The sequence below is a fragment of the Sycon ciliatum genome, chromosome 4 (assembly GCF_964019385.1).
Source record: "Sycon ciliatum chromosome 4, ocSycCili1.1, whole genome shotgun sequence".
Classification (NCBI taxonomy): domain Eukaryota; kingdom Metazoa; phylum Porifera; class Calcarea; order Leucosolenida; family Sycettidae; genus Sycon; species Sycon ciliatum.
In genome coordinates, this window is record NC_088646.1 from 8928097 (window position 1) to 8946170 (window position 18074).

The 18074-nt window shown below is 50.2% G+C and overlaps 1 protein-coding gene across 1 annotated transcript in view; it reads left to right on the plus strand.

Moving 5' to 3' along the window:
* The window catches only part of LOC135813395 (fibrillin-1-like), a gene marked incomplete at its 3' end in the record, with an annotated part of 46517 nt that overhangs the window by 26566 nt on the left and 1877 nt on the right, over nt 1-18074 (plus strand). The window contains exon 10 of the mRNA XM_065326493.1: nt 13309-17520. Coding sequence (XP_065182565.1) covers nt 13309-17520 — 4212 coding nt within the window. The remainder of the gene's footprint in view (nt 1-13308; nt 17521-18074) is intronic.

Below are 18074 nucleotides of genomic sequence, written 5' to 3' on the forward strand. Positions count from 1 at the left end.
GTGTCCAGAAGAAACACACAGCTCACCAGCGGCACACCAGCAGTAACAACTATGCAGAAAGGTTTTTTTGAACTTGCGCACCCGTTACCACTCAAACAATCCAAAGAAAGGGCTCAGGATAATGCTAGCCAAACGGTGGAATAATCTGCAACATGCCACTGCAGTACAAGTACCAAGTAGTTCTTTGGGCTATTGCCAGAACAAGAACAGAGCTTCTCCACTCGTCTGCATGGCGTTGATCTTTCCACTTCTGTTGTGCAGTATTGACAGCATTAGACAACTTGTGGCCAGCCAAGAAGACTGGTTGGGTAGTGGAGTGTTGGTACATATTAGTCGGCCGTGTATGGAAGCTACATCCTGCAACAATATGGCACTATAAACACACCTTCATCCATGCCATACCACTATGACGATCGATGCCCAGCAATGAAACTTCAAAGCCGCTGTCCGGCTGTACAAGTACAAATACCGGTACTGCGCTCCTTGTCACAAAACTTACAACCTGGGGCATGCGATCTTCAGCAACTGTGCCAGTGTTCAAGTTGTGATGAAAGCTCATAGTCTCAACATAGTCACAAAGCATGAACGGTTAGGGTATGGCCGGGCCAATTTACTAAAACTGTGTCCGCCGGTCATGATAAACATCTTATAAAAACAACCGAACTGTAAAACTTAGTTGATACAGGTATTCACAAAGACCACGGGAAAACACTGCAACTGTAGGGGTTGAATAATACCAGCAATGTGTGACCTGTTTGGGGATCTTTTAGAACAAAAAATGAGCACAACATGGATCATGGAGAGAAGGTAATCGATCCCAAGATATAATTGTAACGCTTAGCACGTTACCTCCTCCCGTTGGCCCCCGCCACACAACATTGCAACGCCTTGATAGGTTATTTGACTTCTTATAAACAGAAAATGGCAAGGGTGCAGGAGGAGAAGAAAAAATACTACCAAAGAAAGACACCAACGATCAGACCGAGGACCAACAAAGAACAAGCAGTGATAAAGTGCGGACGAATCGCGATGACCAATCAGGGACCAATATGCACATACCGTACTGGCAATATATGTTGCCGCGTAACGCGTAACGCAGGGGGTGCGGCGTAACGCGCGAACAGGATAGTGCGACAAATTTTCGTTGAGTTCGTAACGCGCGTCCGGCGGGGTGCGGCGATCTTTTCATTGCAGTTTGCACTGCACAAGAAAAAATGATGCAGCAAGAGCAAAAAAATGATGCGGCAATAGCAAAAAAGTGATGCGGCAATAGCAAAAAAAGGACTGCGGCAATATAGAAACCTGTGTAACGGCTCCTGTGCGACTTTGCATGTAACGCCCTGCGTGCGGCAAACATGTGCCAATGTAACGCTTCATGGCCTCACTGCGGCAACATATATTGCCAGTACGGTAATACATGACCAACACTAAGTCAACCAGACCACGGACGAATCACTCATCACTCTCATTCCTGGACCAAACTTGCACTATGTATGCACGGCATTCGCCTGTTAGCCCCATCCCTCACACAAACAAGTCAACAAAGAGGCATCTTTGGATTGAGGAGTGCTGGTTTCGAAACAACTGGTTTGAAGCTCAAAGTAGAGCTGGTGTTAGCTCAGAGCAGAGCTGGTGTTAGCTCAAAGTAGAGCTGCTGTTAGCTCAAAGTAGAGCTGCGGTTAGCTCAAAGTAGAGCTGCGGTTAGCTCAAAGTAGAGCTGCTGTTAGCTCAAAGTAGAGCTGCGATTAGCTCAAAGTAGAGCTGCTGTTAGCTCAAAGTAGAGCTGCTGTTAGCTCAAAGTAGAGCTGCTGTTTGCTCAAGGTAGAGCTGCTGTTAGCTCAAAGTAGAGCTGCGGTTAGCTCAAAGTAGAGCTGCGGTTAGCTCAAAGTAGAGCTGCTGTTAGCTCAAAGTAGAGCTGCTGTTAGCTCAAAGTAGAGCTGCGGTTAGCTCAAAGTAGAGCTGCTGTTAGCTCAAAGTAGAGCTGCTGTTAGCTCAAAGTAGAGCTGCTGTTAGCTCAAAGTAGAGCTGCTGTTAGCTCAAAGTAGAGCTGCTGTTAGCTCAACGTAGAGCTGCAATGCTAAATGGATGTAATATAGCGCAAGGCAGAGCCGCAGCAAATAGCTAGATAACACCAGTTGTGAGAGTGGACCCGGTTAGTGGGTACGATAATATTATGATGGTGTGAATAAGTTGGATAGGGAGGGATGGTGGGAAAAGAAACACTGCTGAAGCACGATCCGTTGTCTGGAAGAGCACAACAGGGCAAGCAAGATTTGTTTTTCTTTTCCGCAAAAATGGGCTGGTGCCATTTGTGATTACGCAGCAAAACAAAGCGCATGACGTCAGTCTTGAATGCAGTACAAAGCAATGCAGTGCAGTGTGTGCGCTAGTTCGGATTGTTGCTAACAAGTACTAGCACAGCTAGTACACCATTAGCCCCATCCCTCACACAAACAAGTCAACAAAGAGGCATCTTTGGATTGAGGAGTGCTGGTTTCGAAACAACTGGTTTGAAGCTCAAAGTAGAGCTGGTGTTAGCTCAGAGCAGAGCTGGTGTTAGCTCAAAGTAGAGCTGCTGTTAGCTCAAAGTAGAGCTGCGGTTAGCTCAAAGTAGAGCTGCGGTTAGCTCAAAGTAGAGCTGCTGTTAGCTCAAAGTAGAGCTGCGATTAGCTCAAAGTAGAGCTGCTGTTAGCTCAAAGTAGAGCTGCTGTTAGCTCAAAGTAGAGCTGCTGTTAGCTCAAGGTAGAGCTGCTGTTAGCTCAAAGTAGAGCTGCGGTTAGCTCAAAGTAGAGCTGCGGTTAGCTCAAAGTAGAGCTGCTGTTAGCTCAAAGTAGAGCTGCTGTTAGCTCAAAGTAGAGCTGCGGTTAGCTCAAAGTAGAGCTGCTGTTAGCTCAAAGTAGAGCTGCTGTTAGCTCAAAGTAGAGCTGCTGTTAGCTCAAAGTAGAGCTGCTGTTAGCTCAAAGTAGAGCTGCTGTTAGCTCAAAGTAGAGCTGCTGTTAGCTCAAAGTAGAGCTGCTGTTAGCTCAACGTAGAGCTTCAATGCTAAATGGATGTAATATAGCGCAAGGCAGAGCCGCAGCAAATAGCTAGATAACACCAGTTGTGAGAGTGGACCCATGAAACCAGCACTCCGTTAGCTAAGCACTATTGACGCACAGCAAGGGTCAATTAATGTCAGCACAGGCAAGCATTGCGCAGCTAGAGTTCAGTAGCTCATTACTCACCCGAGTTGGGGATCATGGCATCCATGGCACGGCAGCAAGCCGGGAGGATAGCTGGCGCTATGCGCTTGTTGTAGTCTAGATGTAGCGTAGACACGCATCGCTCTTTCCACTGACCTGCCACTCGGAAGAAGGAGTCGGGGGCACTAGCCATAGCAGCAGTGGTGGCTGCACCAATGTGGACCGAATGCCCGGAGTAGTTCGACTGGGATGGTACACCGGCCGCAGAGACAAGAGACCATACTGTTACTGTGAATGACTGCCTGGTCAGCTGCTGTCTGTTCGAGAGTACGAACAAGAGTTGCTCCGGTCCCTCGCGACGAGTGACAGATGGGTAGCTAACAATGGCACGGACCGGGCAGTACGGCGGTACAGACGGGCCAATGTCACTAGTAACGCCTTTACCGAATGGGTCCGTCTTGGATGAAAGCAGGAAGAGTTGCAGGCGTCCGTCACCAGGGGAGCTAGTACAGCCCCGTGTGATGCCATTAGTGAATTCAGCGCACCGAAGAAATACAAAGAAGCAGCATGGCGGCTTGGCAGAGCAGCTTGTCATGGCCATTCAGGATACTACTTTTCCGGCGTGCATCCGTCAGGTGTCGTAGGATTGGCATAGTTATAGGAAGGCGAGGGGTGAGTGCAGCCGTACCATGGCATCGCTGGATGCCCTTCAACACCCTCTTCAGAAGCCACGCATCTACTAAGGGGCCAGCAAACCCATTCTCAAGGTGGGCTTTATGCACCGCACTCGCATACACAGATACAGTTCAGGGCACGCTGATCATAGTTCACGCATGAATGTGTGTCCAGGAACGATGACTCGGGCAGCAAAAGTGAGCTTCCCCAGGAGGGACTCGAGTTGACGCTGGCCGATGCTGCGCTCCCTGATAGTAGCCATGAGTGGCGCACGGATCTCGGACAGCTTGTCCTCTGGTAGCCGAGCTTCGTGGCGCTCGCAGTCTAGGACAATACCAAGGAAGGTCAATGATGGTGATGGCCCTTCGAGCTGGGATGGAGCAAAGAGGAGTGCCGAGATATGTGAACGCCCGGAGGGGGATGGTGAGTTGCTGGTTGGCTGCAGCCAAACCAGTGGAGATATCGAGAAAGTCATCGATGTAGTGAAGCCGGTGATCTATAGCAAACTCGTGCTGCATGATCCAGTTGACTGCTGTGGCTACTGAGTCAAAGACGGCTGGGCTGGAGCGGAGGCCGAAAGGCAGAAAGCGCTCGTAGTAGTAGGAGCCTTCCCAGCGAAGTCCTGACGGCGGACTGGGATCTGCCGAAATGCACTGCGTACATCGAGCTTGGACAACTACACAGGCTGTGGGCATGACATGATGATGTTGATCGCGTTGTCAATGCTCGCGTAGTGCAGAGAGAGCGGCTCGGCAGGAATGCTGTCGTTCGCGCTGGTGCCTTCCGGACTAGACAGATGGTGGATCATTCGCGGCTTGCCGTTCTTTTTGGGGATGGCACCAATACCAGAGCGCATGAACTGAAATGGAGGTGACGGAAATGGGCCTGTGGTCTCGCTGCGGGCGCAGGAAGCAGCTAATTGCTCGGATATAAATGCCGAGTGAGTGAAAGCCAATGGTAGATTATTAGAGAAAACCGAAATGTCGTGTTGGCCGGCAGATCCAAGAGTAAAGCCACGGCGCAGGCCATGGAGAACATACGCAACACATGATTGATCTGAGTGGTTACGTAACAGGCGGGCAAAGTGGTCAGCTAGCAGTGTGGTGTCTGCAGAGTGTATAGGAAAGAAGCTACGTACCGAGTCAAGCGATTCAGTAGCCATTCTGCTAGGAGCGGCGGGGTGGCCAATTGGCTCCGCGCTGCCGCTGGTTGCACATGATGCATGGGTGGTCCTTGCCACACTGGCTGCAGGTGTGGGAGAAGCGGCACGGCGACGAAGAACAGCGACCTCCATTGAAGTTGCGGCAGATTTCTTGGCCGTCGCTGGTATGGTTGCGACCACTGGAGGCAAATGCTGCTGGCTTCGGGACGAAAAGGACACAAACCGCCCCTGGATGGACCGTCTTACATTGAGCGCATTTTGGGTGTGCATGGCCTGTGACAGCTATCTGCCATAGGTTCACGTCGATGGTGTCCAACCTCTTCGTGCCTGGTTACTGGGCCACGAGCATCCGCAGCTGGCGGTCGTACTCTAGCCACGCGCTTGGGAAGAACTGGCAGTTAGCAGCCAGGATCAACTGCTGGTACGCAATCAGTTCGGCAGTGCGGTGTAGGGCAGCAGCCGTGCTAACAGACATGTATGTGGTCCATGCCTCGAGCCGGGTAGCTACATGTGTAATTATCATGAACCTTGCGACGCACCTGCTTCGCGTCATCCGACTCAACGAAATTTTAGCTGGCTATCGTTATTCGGGCTGTGCACCAGCCGGAATGTTGGGCCGGAAGTGTGCAAGAATTTCAGGCAACAAACTTGAAAAATCTACGAACTCCCCTCGCAAGATACGTTCTTGCACAGCCTTGGGCACAGCTGGTGCAGGTGGCTGATCAGGTGGGTTACAGGAGCTTGGCCTGGCGTAGTGGCGGCAGCTGCCGCATTGCCTTGGCCTTGGGTGAGGAGCGGCGCCGAGAGTGAATGCTCTCCGATAATAATAAAATGGCGGCCGACAAAGCCGACTACACCTCGTCCCGTACGAGAGCGCAGAGATCCGTTGAGCCCGCGTCACCTGAGCTGGCGGAGGAGGCATTGGTGCACGTCGGGCTTCTGGGCTCGCGAGCCGTGTCCGCACTGTCATGTTGCTGGTTCTCCTGGCCGGAGCAGACCTCACTACCAAGGGCTAGTTGTGCCAGCAAACGGTCCTGTAAAATACTTTTACTAAGTTTCCTTTCGGATTCAAGCCGCACTGAGAAGGCTCGCCGCGGAGGGCTTGGCAAGGCATTGCCTTGACAGTGTCGACAGTAAGGTCAGACATACTGAAGAAATACAGTGTCGAGGTGACACTCGGGCTGGCAGCAAAGCTACGAAAGGAAAAGAAACACTGCTGAAGCACGATCCGTTGTCTGGAAGAGCACAACAGGGCAAGCAAGATTTGTTTTTCTTTTCCGCAAAAATGGGCTGGTGCCATTTGTGATTACGCAGCAAAACAAAGCGCATGACGTCAGTCTTGAATGCAGTACAAAGCAATGCAGTGCAGTGTGTGCGCTAGTTCGGATTGTTGCTAACAAGTACTAGCACAGCTAGTACACCAATAATCACTCTCGCACAGATGGAGGCAGATTCTCACACTCTCTGACAACGCATACTCTTGCATGTACCACATACCATAAACGACACACATCACACCATGCTCACACGTCCAATTAGACCATATTATGACATTGGACATCGGACTCCACAAGACAAGAACTGTATACACCAACATGCGTAAACAATAATAGAGTCGAATTTCGCGTGTGACAGAAGAATGTCATATGAACAACAAGTTGTGTAAAGTCTTACAAAGTAACAGAACCAGGATAATGGTAGTCTTGGGATAGGATTAGTTCCTTTTCAAGACGCACAGCAACACTTTCTGTGTTCCCTTTCCAAGACACGACAAAGGAGAATGAGAAAGCACAAGAGAATAATAATCCAGGCCACACTGAAGAACTCCGACCCCTGTCATACCAAGCGGCACCATACCCAGGCCCATGTACAGCATCAGCCTGGTGTGTGTATGTGGGGAGAGAGGGGATTTCTTTGACCCCAGCTGTTGTGCACCATTAGTCTAGTAAAGTCACTTGCTGGTTAGGAGCATACAGCGTGATCATCAGGTAGAGTGGACCAGTTACACCGCTGATGACATCAGTCTCACCACTGCGCTCATGCACTCCAGTGAGAGTGTGCTGGTCTGCATCCATGATCAGCTGGATCACATCACCCACTGCCCATGGCTGTCCAAGTGAACCACCTTGAACTTCATTGGTGCGTACCTGCTTATCGTAACCAAACCAGCCAAACCCAATGCCTTTACCTTGGCTATAAGTGTTCTTCATCACAGGATGAGGGGAATTGCAAAGTAAGATGAACATATTTGACTGTGGCAAGGCATCCACCCGGATGCAAAGTGTATGCTGACCTTCAGTGTAGACACGTCTTCCACACACACTGTGCCACCCACTATTCGCACCCTGATGACACACTGTGCAGTTGCTATTGGAGAGCAACAGAGGTTGACTGCAGCGCTCCGGATCAAAGCTGATTACCATAGAGGTTAACAGATGCAGGACTGCCAGAAACATGTTTGCCATCCAGCTGCACAGAGACAACATAGCGACCAATTCCTACATCCGTGAACACTGCAAACAGTCGGCCATCTGTGTCAGCACTTTTGGGGACTTCTAACTTTACCGTGACGTGCTCTTGCCCTGGACAATCCACCGTGACTTGCAGCGGAGACTCCGAGGCAGAAGTCGATTGCTCATTGAAAATAATGTCGCCGTTCGCATTCCTGGGTCGAACAACTATGCTGATGCTGTTTGCATGGATTTTGGTGCATTGTAGTGTAGTCTTTGTTGCATCCAGAGCAGTTCTAGTAACAGCACCAACAGTTCCGATCACATTTTCCAATGCCACAGAATTTGCCTTCCTAAACACTGGGTTGCTTGATACGTGTGGTTCTGCATCCTTCTTGACTGCATCTGCTTGTTCCTTCAGGGCATGTACTAACCAATCAGACATGCGCAACATGTCCACATCATTTGAACAAGACTCAAGCAGCATGGATACTGACTCGCCACCTGACAAGCATAGCTGCAGGCGATTCTTCTGACTTTCGAGCGGCTGCAATTTCTCAGACCTAAGCTTGTCCAATGTGTCCAACAGCTCACTCTCCCGCTTCTTCAAGGCGTCCGCCTGCTGCTTGAAGAAGTCTTGAATCTCTTCTGACACATTTTCTGTGTGTTCATGTAGTGTGGAGATAGCTTGCGACACATGTTCCACAGCCTGGAGGAGTGTGCCATCATCATTCTGCACCAGCCTACCAATGTCCTGGCGTTTGGCACTGCTTGCCTCAGCCACATCCACCAGTCTGTGGTCCTGGTGGTTGCTTTTCTCCAGACAAATCTTGCACAGGATTTCCTTGCACTGCCAGCAGTAGCTTATCAGTTCCTGTGAGTTGTGTAATGGACAAGGCTTTGTAGTTGATGTGGCTCTAGTGTCATGGTGATGCACTGCTTCTGAAGAAGCCTGAAAGGCAGCAACCTGATGATGGCGAGTGGACTTAAACAGTGGGTGAGCCTTTCCGTGAGTATCACAAAGGTTGATGGCACATTCAATGCACTTACAAGTGGCTCCAGTGTCGACATCATCACCACACTCCTCACAATGAATGGCAGTGGGTGATACTGTGCTGGCAGATGCATCAGCTCCACCACTCTGCACAGGCCTTTTGCAATAGGTGTCTGGTAGAGTTTGAAGGAAATTCACCCCAGCACTGGCTGGCTGGGTGGTCTTGCCACATGCCGGGCACGTTATACATCCACCTTTTCCAATGAACCGCTCAACGCAGACAGGACAGACGGTGTGTAGGCAGCGGAGCAGCTTGGCTCTCTCCTTCACAGTCTGGCAACCAATGCAAGCCATTGCTTCTGCCATGTTCACGATTTCAGCACAACAAACCCAGGCCTCCAGGAGTGTTCTTCAAAGGAACAAGAATCCCTGGTGGTATTCAATTGGAATTGGTACCCAGATTCATCAACACCTCTTATGCAGGGATGGGCGAGTAGGCAGAGCCACTGAATCTTGAGATTTTCTTTTCAATGACGTCAGTGCCTGACAGGTGTTCAACAGGAGCTGTCAAACATTGGCATTGAAATGAGAGCACAGTTGCAGGTTGTCATGTGATCAACCCATCTTCTCAACCAGTGAAGTACTTGTCTCGCATGTAAAGTTATTCCCAGTGTCCGCAGTACACGTGGAGCACATCAGAGTATTTTGCAACTTATGCGACCTGCCGGTCGACAACACGCCTGTTTCCAGTATGCTCAGCAGCTCCGTTTGAAAATTTGAAACCCTACACAATACAAAATATTACTACCAGTACTGGCAGTGTATGTACTTGCCAGTACTGGCAGTACTGGTAGTACTGGCAGTACTGCCAGTACTACCAGTACTGCCAGTACTGGCAGTACTGGCAGTACTGCCAGTACTACCAGTACTGGCAGTACTGGTAGTACTGGCAGTGTATGTACTTGAAACGTACATGTACAGTCCGGCAGAAGACCCTTCTACGTCATGCAACTGTCACTTCTGGACATTGTTATTTGAGTTGCTCCCGGAAGTATCACTCGCCCAATTCCTACAGTTTGGGCGGGAAATGCCCCTCCCCCCCCCCCCCCCCCCCCCCATCCACATACCTACCAGCATAGGAGAGAGCATCATGAGACAGATCGAAATGTTGACACAAGTTTGGTATCATAACCCTGTATAATCAGGCATCACCCCCTGTGATGATGATGATGATGATGGTAACGTGATGATGATGGCAACCCTATCATACCAGGGTAAGATGTCTTTGGCCCCAGTGCTGCAGATACCCATGTTCTGAGAATCATCATTACTAACTTACATTCGATGCAGGGTGCTAGAACCTCGAAAGAGAACGGGTGATAATGCAGTCAACGTATTTCAGGACAGATTGCTGTAACAAGAACAGTAGCCAGGAAACAGTCCGTAATCATACCAGGGCACTTCCAGTATAACATAAATACCGGTTTGTGATTGATCACATGTGACTGAGTTTTAAAATCGGGTGTGATGACTAATGCGATTAGGCCGGCTGCAGGGACTAGGCTTTTCCACATTATGTTTTGCATAATTTTTGCATCTTGGGGGTAAAAATGAATCCCCGTTGTAAAAATGCATCTTTCGTGATTTTTGCCAGGTTTTCTTCAAAAACAACAACGTTTGCGTGGTTTTTGCCAGATTTTCTTCAAAAATAACAAATTTGGCGTGATTTTTGCCAGATTTTCTTCAAAAACAACAAGTTCAAGTTGCAAGTGTTAGCTAAACTTTAGCCTACAGGCATTTTCTTCTGCTGGCAAGACTTGACCTTGCCCCGCACCTGACGTAACCTGACTCTTGTCAGTCTCGAAATACGCCCGGCACTGGGGCCGGCAGGCGGCAGTGCATGATGATGTGCATGCATGCACGGGTGCGTGTCCTGTAGGGTTCCCTGAGCTGATGCCAACATCTACATGCTTCGAATCAGGGAGTCGTAAAATACCGGTATTTTACGACTCCCTGCTTCGAATGAATTTGGCAGCCATGAATAATTTTCGCACATTGGGTGATTTTGGAATTTTTTTAGTTTTCACTCACAAAGCGACTGTTCAGTACATGGGGTAGTGGTCTACCAGAGCAATCACACTCACCACCGTGGTGGTTTTCCACAAATGAGTAGAAGCAAAAAACCACACTCGCAGCCACATAATAGATAAATAGCCGAAAAACATCTAAATCCATCAAAGAACTGCCAGCAAGCGGGAGAAAAGGCCGTGAAATCAAGTGAAACAGCATGGCCAGTGGTGAGCATGGGTGACTGGGCAGCAGGGGAGCGCCTGAAAAACAATGACTCCCTACATTCCTAGCCGCGACCGCTCAACCGGGCTAGAGGAAAAACACGCCTTTCGGCCAAAAAACCTTTCTATTTCATTAATTCCTGCCCCGCTGCCAGTCGGACCCAAGAATAGAGATAGCAAGAAATGGTATGTAATAACCGGTGTATGTCATAATCATGAGCCACACACATAGGCATAGATTGTCAAGAAGAACAGGGGACGACTCCCATGAAACCAGGGTGGGTGGGCGGGCAACTTCAACTACCACGAGGAAAAACAAAGACCACAATGGCAGGTTCAACGGAGTTGCGCAGAACAAGAGCAAATGCACGAAAATATTTGTGAGTGAAAAATACGTTTTTTGCACTCTTTCGCTACGCTCAGCCGTGAAAAAACAAAACATTTTTTCAAATCTATCCATTTTTGAGAATAACATCATTCCCCAAAAAATCGAGTTTTACATCCACATCTTTCCAATATTTTTTCGAATAATGTGGAAAAGCCTAGCAGGGACACCCAATGTTACACTCACCTCGGCATCATCCAAACATTTCAGTATGGCAGTTCACAATGCAAACAAAGCCCTGAGTGGTGCGTACAGGGCGGCGCTTGAAAATTAAAATTAAAACTAAATTCAGAACTGGGTTGAAGGAAGCCCGAACGGCTTCATCAGAGCCTTGCCAGGGATCCGGTTTGACTCACTCGTCGGGCGCATGGCTGGCAGAGCAAGCAAACACTGTACTCACGCGAATATTGTGTGGGTCACACGGATGGCCACAGCCATCAAAAGCAGGAACACATCCAACCACAGCCTCCTTCTCTGGTTGTGCTGCAGCATGCATCAAGCTGTTCTGAAATGTCTCCCTTCAACCCACGCCTCCTGAAATCTATTATCGCTCTGCACTATCCTATGTCGTGTTACGCTAGCATCACTCTGCTCGGAGGCTTGCTCTATCTTGAATTGCATCTGACCTTGCTCTCCTTATCTTACAATGAGTGCCACTCAGTGTAATGGTTCTCCAAGCTATTTGTATGAGGTCTATCAAACAATACAAACAATAAACTTTTGTGTGAGGTCTATCTGTCTTTGCTCACTATTCTTGACAACAAATTCAATTGCAATGAAGCGGCGGTGGCCGGCGGGGCATTTGTGGGCTTGGTCTGAATCCTAGGTCGTTGGAAACCGGCTTGGGTTTTCCAAGGTTGGTATGACAAGACGCAGTCATGTGCAAAGCCACGCAACATGCATGGGGGGGGGGGAGGGGTCAGGAAAGCTGGAAACGTGTTGCTAGACAATGGCCAAACGCTTGGTGAGTGTCACTCTACTCATGCTATACAGCGTGCGCATTGACGTAGGGTACCATGTTACCCTTGTGCTGCGGAGTACCGCGTTGCCCCTCGCTGGAATCTGACCCGAGCTCCCGGATACCTTACGCTGGCCTCCTGACGGCCAAACTCAACCAACTTTTACTTTTACTTGTGCTTTGTGACTGGGTTGTGCTGGTAACGTTACGTGGCTGACTTACGATTAGCCATGCTAGCCAGGGGGAGTCACTCGGAGTGCATGATCACTATTCAGAGCACTTATCATCCATGCAGCAGTCGGGTTAACACTGCTCGCATGACGAACTTTCGCAGATCCTTCACGTCCGTGTAGACGCATGAAAACGATACAAACGGGGACGCAGCTCCGATCAGCTCTGATCGTGTTGACGCGCAAAGACGAAAAAGAAACACGGGATCAAAAACGGAAAACTGGATGTGCATTGTTGTGTAAACGCAGCCTTAGTTGTGTCCAGAAAGTGGTTAGATCCAGGGCCTCTAAGGCTCCACAGTGCATACATGTACATATCGTACCTACACAACTCCTTTGTTTCTTCCGAGAATTCTGAAAACCTCTGCGCGCCGGTGACACGAAACATAGAGAAAACTATGTGTGGCCTTATCTTTAGTTTGTGCAGTGCTGCTCGGTGAAGTGAAATCCGATTAAGCGAGTCCATGCCACACTGGGTGATCCTAGACCTGCAGTCCATGCCACACTGGGTGATCCTAGACCTGCAGTCCATGCCACACTGGGTGATCCTAGACCTGCAAACACTGGGATGTGTACTGGTGCAGGACACCGCCAACTTGTTTCACACGATCGGATTTCATTGAGCAGCACTGTACTTGGAGTAACTGTAGAAGTGGGGCATATTGAGTGGGTTCTGGGCCAGGGGCACCCTACCCCCAAATGGGGGAATTCTGTTAACGGACATTGTGGGTTTGAGTCTCCGTGACTTTCGGGGGGGGGGGGAGAGACGGGAGGTGTCCTGCCATAAACAATGGAGCATTATGGAGTGCATACATCATGGCTTCGAAAAGTTCGAATACATCATGGTTTCGAATCCCATCCTTAAAAAAATTATTGATGAAAACCTTAAAAAGTGGATTCTGCTATAGTCATGCACACATAGTCATACGGTTTCACATGTTCTGTTCTGTTCTGTTGTGTTTGTTGTGCTACTTGATGCAGATACGACAACATGTACATCAGCCAACAGCATAGCCTGCTCTAATGGTGGCTCCTGTGTTGATCTGTCCTCCAGTCAGATATGCGTATGCCAGTACGGATACACTGGACCTACGTGCATGGATGCGGTGGACGAGTGCGTCTCGCACACCTGCCTAAACAACGCTTCGTGCGTCGACATGATTGGTGCCTTTGTGTGCCTGTGTGCACCTCGGTTCACGGGTGGCCGGTGTGAGATGTGCAGTGCACGTTTCTCCGGGCCTGAGTGCAGGACGTGCTACGGTAACTTCACTGGTAGCAACTGCAGTGAGTGTGTGAATGGCACGATGGGTAGCCGGTGTGATGTTGACGTGGACGAGTGTGTGTCGTCACCGTGTGCTAATAACGCAACCTGCCAGAACCTAGCCAACGCTTTCACCTGTGTGTGTGCAGCCGGCTTCACGGACGACTTGTGCTCGGTAGACATCAACGATTGTGAGAATAATGGCTGCTCGGTCAACTCTACATGCGTGGATCAGGTGAATGGCTATCGTTGTGTTTGCAATCCTGGCTTTACTGGCACCACCTGTATGACGGATGTTAATGAGTGTGTATCGGATCCGTGCAGCACTGGCGCCACTTGTGTGGACTTGATTGACTCCTTTGCATGCATGTGTCCGCCTAACCTGACAGGTGACCAGTGTCAGACAGCGGTGGACTTCTGTATGGACTCACCGTGCCTCAACGATGGGACGTGCAGTAACGGATACAACACTAGCGTCTGTACTTGTCCATCGGGATTCACCGGCAGCAGGTGTGAGACGGACATTGATGTGTGTAGCGAATCTAGTTGCCTACACGACGGCACGTGTGTTGAGCTTGTCGGCGAGGAGTTCCTTTGCCAGTGCGTACTCGGATTCACCGGCAGCAGGTGTGAGACTGACATTGACGTATGCAACGAATCCCTCTGCCTGCACGGTGGCACGTGTGTTGAGGATGTTGGCGACCTGTTCCTCTGTCAGTGCGTACAGGGATTCACCGGCAGCAAGTGTGAGACGGACGTGGAGGTGTGCAACAGTACTCTGTGCCAGCACCACGCTACGTGTGTAGAAGGTCTGGGCACTGACTTCTCGTGCCTGTGCGTTGAGGGATACAGCGGCGCTTACTGTGAGAGTGACATAGACGAATGTGCTAGCAATCCGTGTGAGCACAATGCTACGTGTGCAAACAGACCCATTGCAGCGTACACCTGCACATGTGAGGTGGGCTATACAGGTACGCAGTGCATGAGTGACATTGACGAGTGCAGCTCACAGCCATGTCAGAATGGTACCTGCGCTGACGGCGTCGGACGCTATGATTGCAACTGCTATCCTGGTTACACGGGTACCGAATGCTCCATGGAGATTGACGAGTGTGAGTCCATGCCCTGCAGCACCAATGCTACCTGTCAGGATCAACTCAATGGATTCTCCTGCAAGTGTGTAGCAGGTATTACAGGTGTGCTGTGTGACAGTGATATTCTGGAGTGCACGTCGACACCATGTGCCAACAGCGCAACATGTGTGGAGCTGATAAACGCATACCAGTGCATCTGTCCTGCGCCGTTCACTGGCGTTCACTGCGAATCAACAATAGATTTCTGTGGTAGTGCTCCCTGCGTGAACAATGCAACATGTGCGAGCTTCCTGGGCGGATTCTCTTGCCAATGCGATGCCGACTTCACCGGCGATCGCTGCGAGACTGGTGTTGATGCGTGCCTCAGCTCGCCGTGCAACAATGGAGGCACGTGTGCGGATGCTGAGCGTGGATTCGGCTGTGCGTGTGCAGAGGGCTTTACCGGCGTGCTCTGCAGCAGCGATATCAATGAGTGTATGTCAGAACCCTGTGTCAGCGACTCGACCTGCGTGGACGGCATTGGCGGATACAGCTGCAACTGTAGCGTGGGGTTTACCGGAGCTACGTGCAGCGTCGACATTGATGATTGCGTCGGCGTGGGCAATGTCAGCGTGTGCAGCAGCAACTCTGTGAAGTGTAATGATGATGTCAACTCCTTCACATGTATCTGCCTGAGTGGCTTTTCTGGTCAGAGGTGCGAAGAGAACATTGATGAATGCCTCTCAGCACCATGCAACAATGGAACGTGTGTGGACGACGTGGACGCCTTTCAGTGTAGTTGCATTGGCGGTTTTACTGGCGTGCTCTGTGACCAGGAGATAGATGAATGTGCGTCACAGCCGTGCGGAAACGAGTCCTCTTGCCTGGATGCTCTCGACGGTTTCCTGTGCGCGTGCGCGGACGGCTTCACTGGCTTGACATGTGAAAGTGACATTGCAGAGTGTGCCTCAACACCATGTGCCAATGGTACTTGTGTCGAGGGAATAGCCCGATTCACATGCTCCTGCTCCGATGGCTTCACTGGTGAGCGATGTCACACAAACATTGATGATTGCAATCATACCATGTGTCAGAACAGCTCCACCTGCTTTGATCTGGTGGCTGATTTCCAGTGCCTGTGTCCGGCTGGTCTGACGGGACGCCTTTGCCAAGCGGATGCTGCCAACGACTGCGCCAATATCAGCTGTCAGCACGGCGCATCATGTGTTGATCAAGTCAACTCGTTCACATGTGTATGTGTGAGTGGGTACACGGGTGTACTATGCGAGACTGACCTGGATGAATGTGCGTCATCGCCCTGCGCACACTCTGGCACTTGTAATGACCGTGTGAACGGTTTCAACTGTACCTGCGTGGAAGGCTATGCCGGCCAGCTGTGTGCAGATGATGTGGATGAGTGTGCATTGTCGCTTCACACCTGCGTCAACACTTCATCCGAATGTGTCAACTTGAACGGTACATACTTGTGCAATTGCTATGCTGGCTTCACTGGCCCGAACTGCAGTGTGGACATTGATAACTGTGTTGGGCATGGCTGTCTCAACGGTTCTTGTATCGACTTGGTCAACTCGTTCTCGTGCCGGTGTGAGAACGGCTTCTCCGGGCAGCGCTGTGAGATCAATATAGATGACTGTGCTCCGGGGCAGTGTGATAACAATGCAAGCTGTGTGGACGGCATTGCAGACTATGCATGCCTATGCGTTGCCGGCTACACTGGGCGCAACTGCACGGACGACATAGACGAGTGCCTGAGCCTGGTGTGCGAGCACGGAGGCGAGTGCCTGGACGGCATCAACTCGTTCTCGTGTGTATGCACAGCCGGCTATACGGGCACTCTGTGTGCAGAGGAGGTGAACGAATGCATGTCTGATCCCTGCCTGTTCAACTCCACCTGCCAGGATCTCATCAATGCCTTCCAGTGTAACTGCACAGCAGGCTACAAGGGAGAGCGCTGCGCTAACGAAACCGATGAGTGCCAGCCACAGCCCTGCCAGCACAACGGCACCTGTGTTGACGAGCTGAACGCTTTCAGCTGTCAATGCTCGGCTGGGTACACGGGGGTGCTGTGTGAAGTGGATGTTGACGAGTGCGAAGGCATGCCGTGCTTGAACGATGCCACGTGCATGGACGGTGTAGCAGCCTATACCTGTGTCTGCCCTGATGGCTATACTGGCAACCAGTGTGGGGAGAATATCGACGAGTGTAGCTCTGATCCGTGTGCAAACTCCAGCACATGTCGAGACGGCATTGCTAACTTTACTTGCACATGTGTTGCCGGTACCACCGGAAGGCTGTGTGATGTGCCGATCAATGAATGCCTGTCCGACCCATGCCAGCACAACAGCACGTGTATGGACATGTCAAATGCATACACATGTGTGTGCACTATGGGCTATACCGGTGCACAATGTCAGAGCGACATCGACGAGTGCATTGCATCATCACTCATGACATCATCGATCACACCAACGTTGATGACGTCATCAATGACATCAGCGGTGACTGCCTGTCTCAATGGTGCTACGTGCACAAACCTGCCTGGCGGTTTTGAGTGCGTGTGCGCATCAGGGTACACGGGTGCAAGCTGTGAACAAGATATTAACGAATGCGACACGACAATCACAAACGATACGCTGTGCTTGAATAACGGTATTTGCGAGAATACTGCTGGAAGTTTCCAATGTGATTGCGTACCTGGATTTGAAGGTGACCTATGCCAGGTGAATACGGATGAATGTGTCAATGTCACCTGTGCTAATGATGGCGTGTGTATGGATCTCGTCGATGCATTCATCTGCCAGTGCGGATTCCGTTACACCGGCATTCTCTGCGAGACAGGTATGTACTGGTGACCATTGTGGTGTGTATCACGGTGTATGCATCGTGTGTATGAGGATGTGAATTAGAGACCTGTTTTGCATCGCCATGCTGGCACGTCACGAGTCAAATACTCATCCAGTACCTGGGTTCAAGGATTCGTAAGAGCTCTGCAGAAGGCCATGTTTATGCGAATGCATCTGATCTTCGACGGCTGCTCTAAGTGCAGTTTTGTCTTGTACTTGTTTTGCTGTGGATGCGAAATGCCTCTAGAGTCGGCTGGGTTTCTGCAAGCACAGACCACTTTGTGTATGCTAGTGCATTGTACTAGTCCGTTATGATACTATTCATGCATAGCTCGATCAGATTGAGCTGAAAAGGCATCAGGAAGGAGAGTGAGGATTTGAGTATGCCAAAAGAGTACAGGGAACACGCGTACTTATCTCTATAGTGCAGTTAGTGCAAGGCGAAACTGATTGTGCATGCGAAAGTACTTGATGGGGTGCTGGCGGAGGAGTCTAACATCCTGGATGCAAACATGTATGCCGTGTTCTGGTTTTGTTGATCCTGTCCAG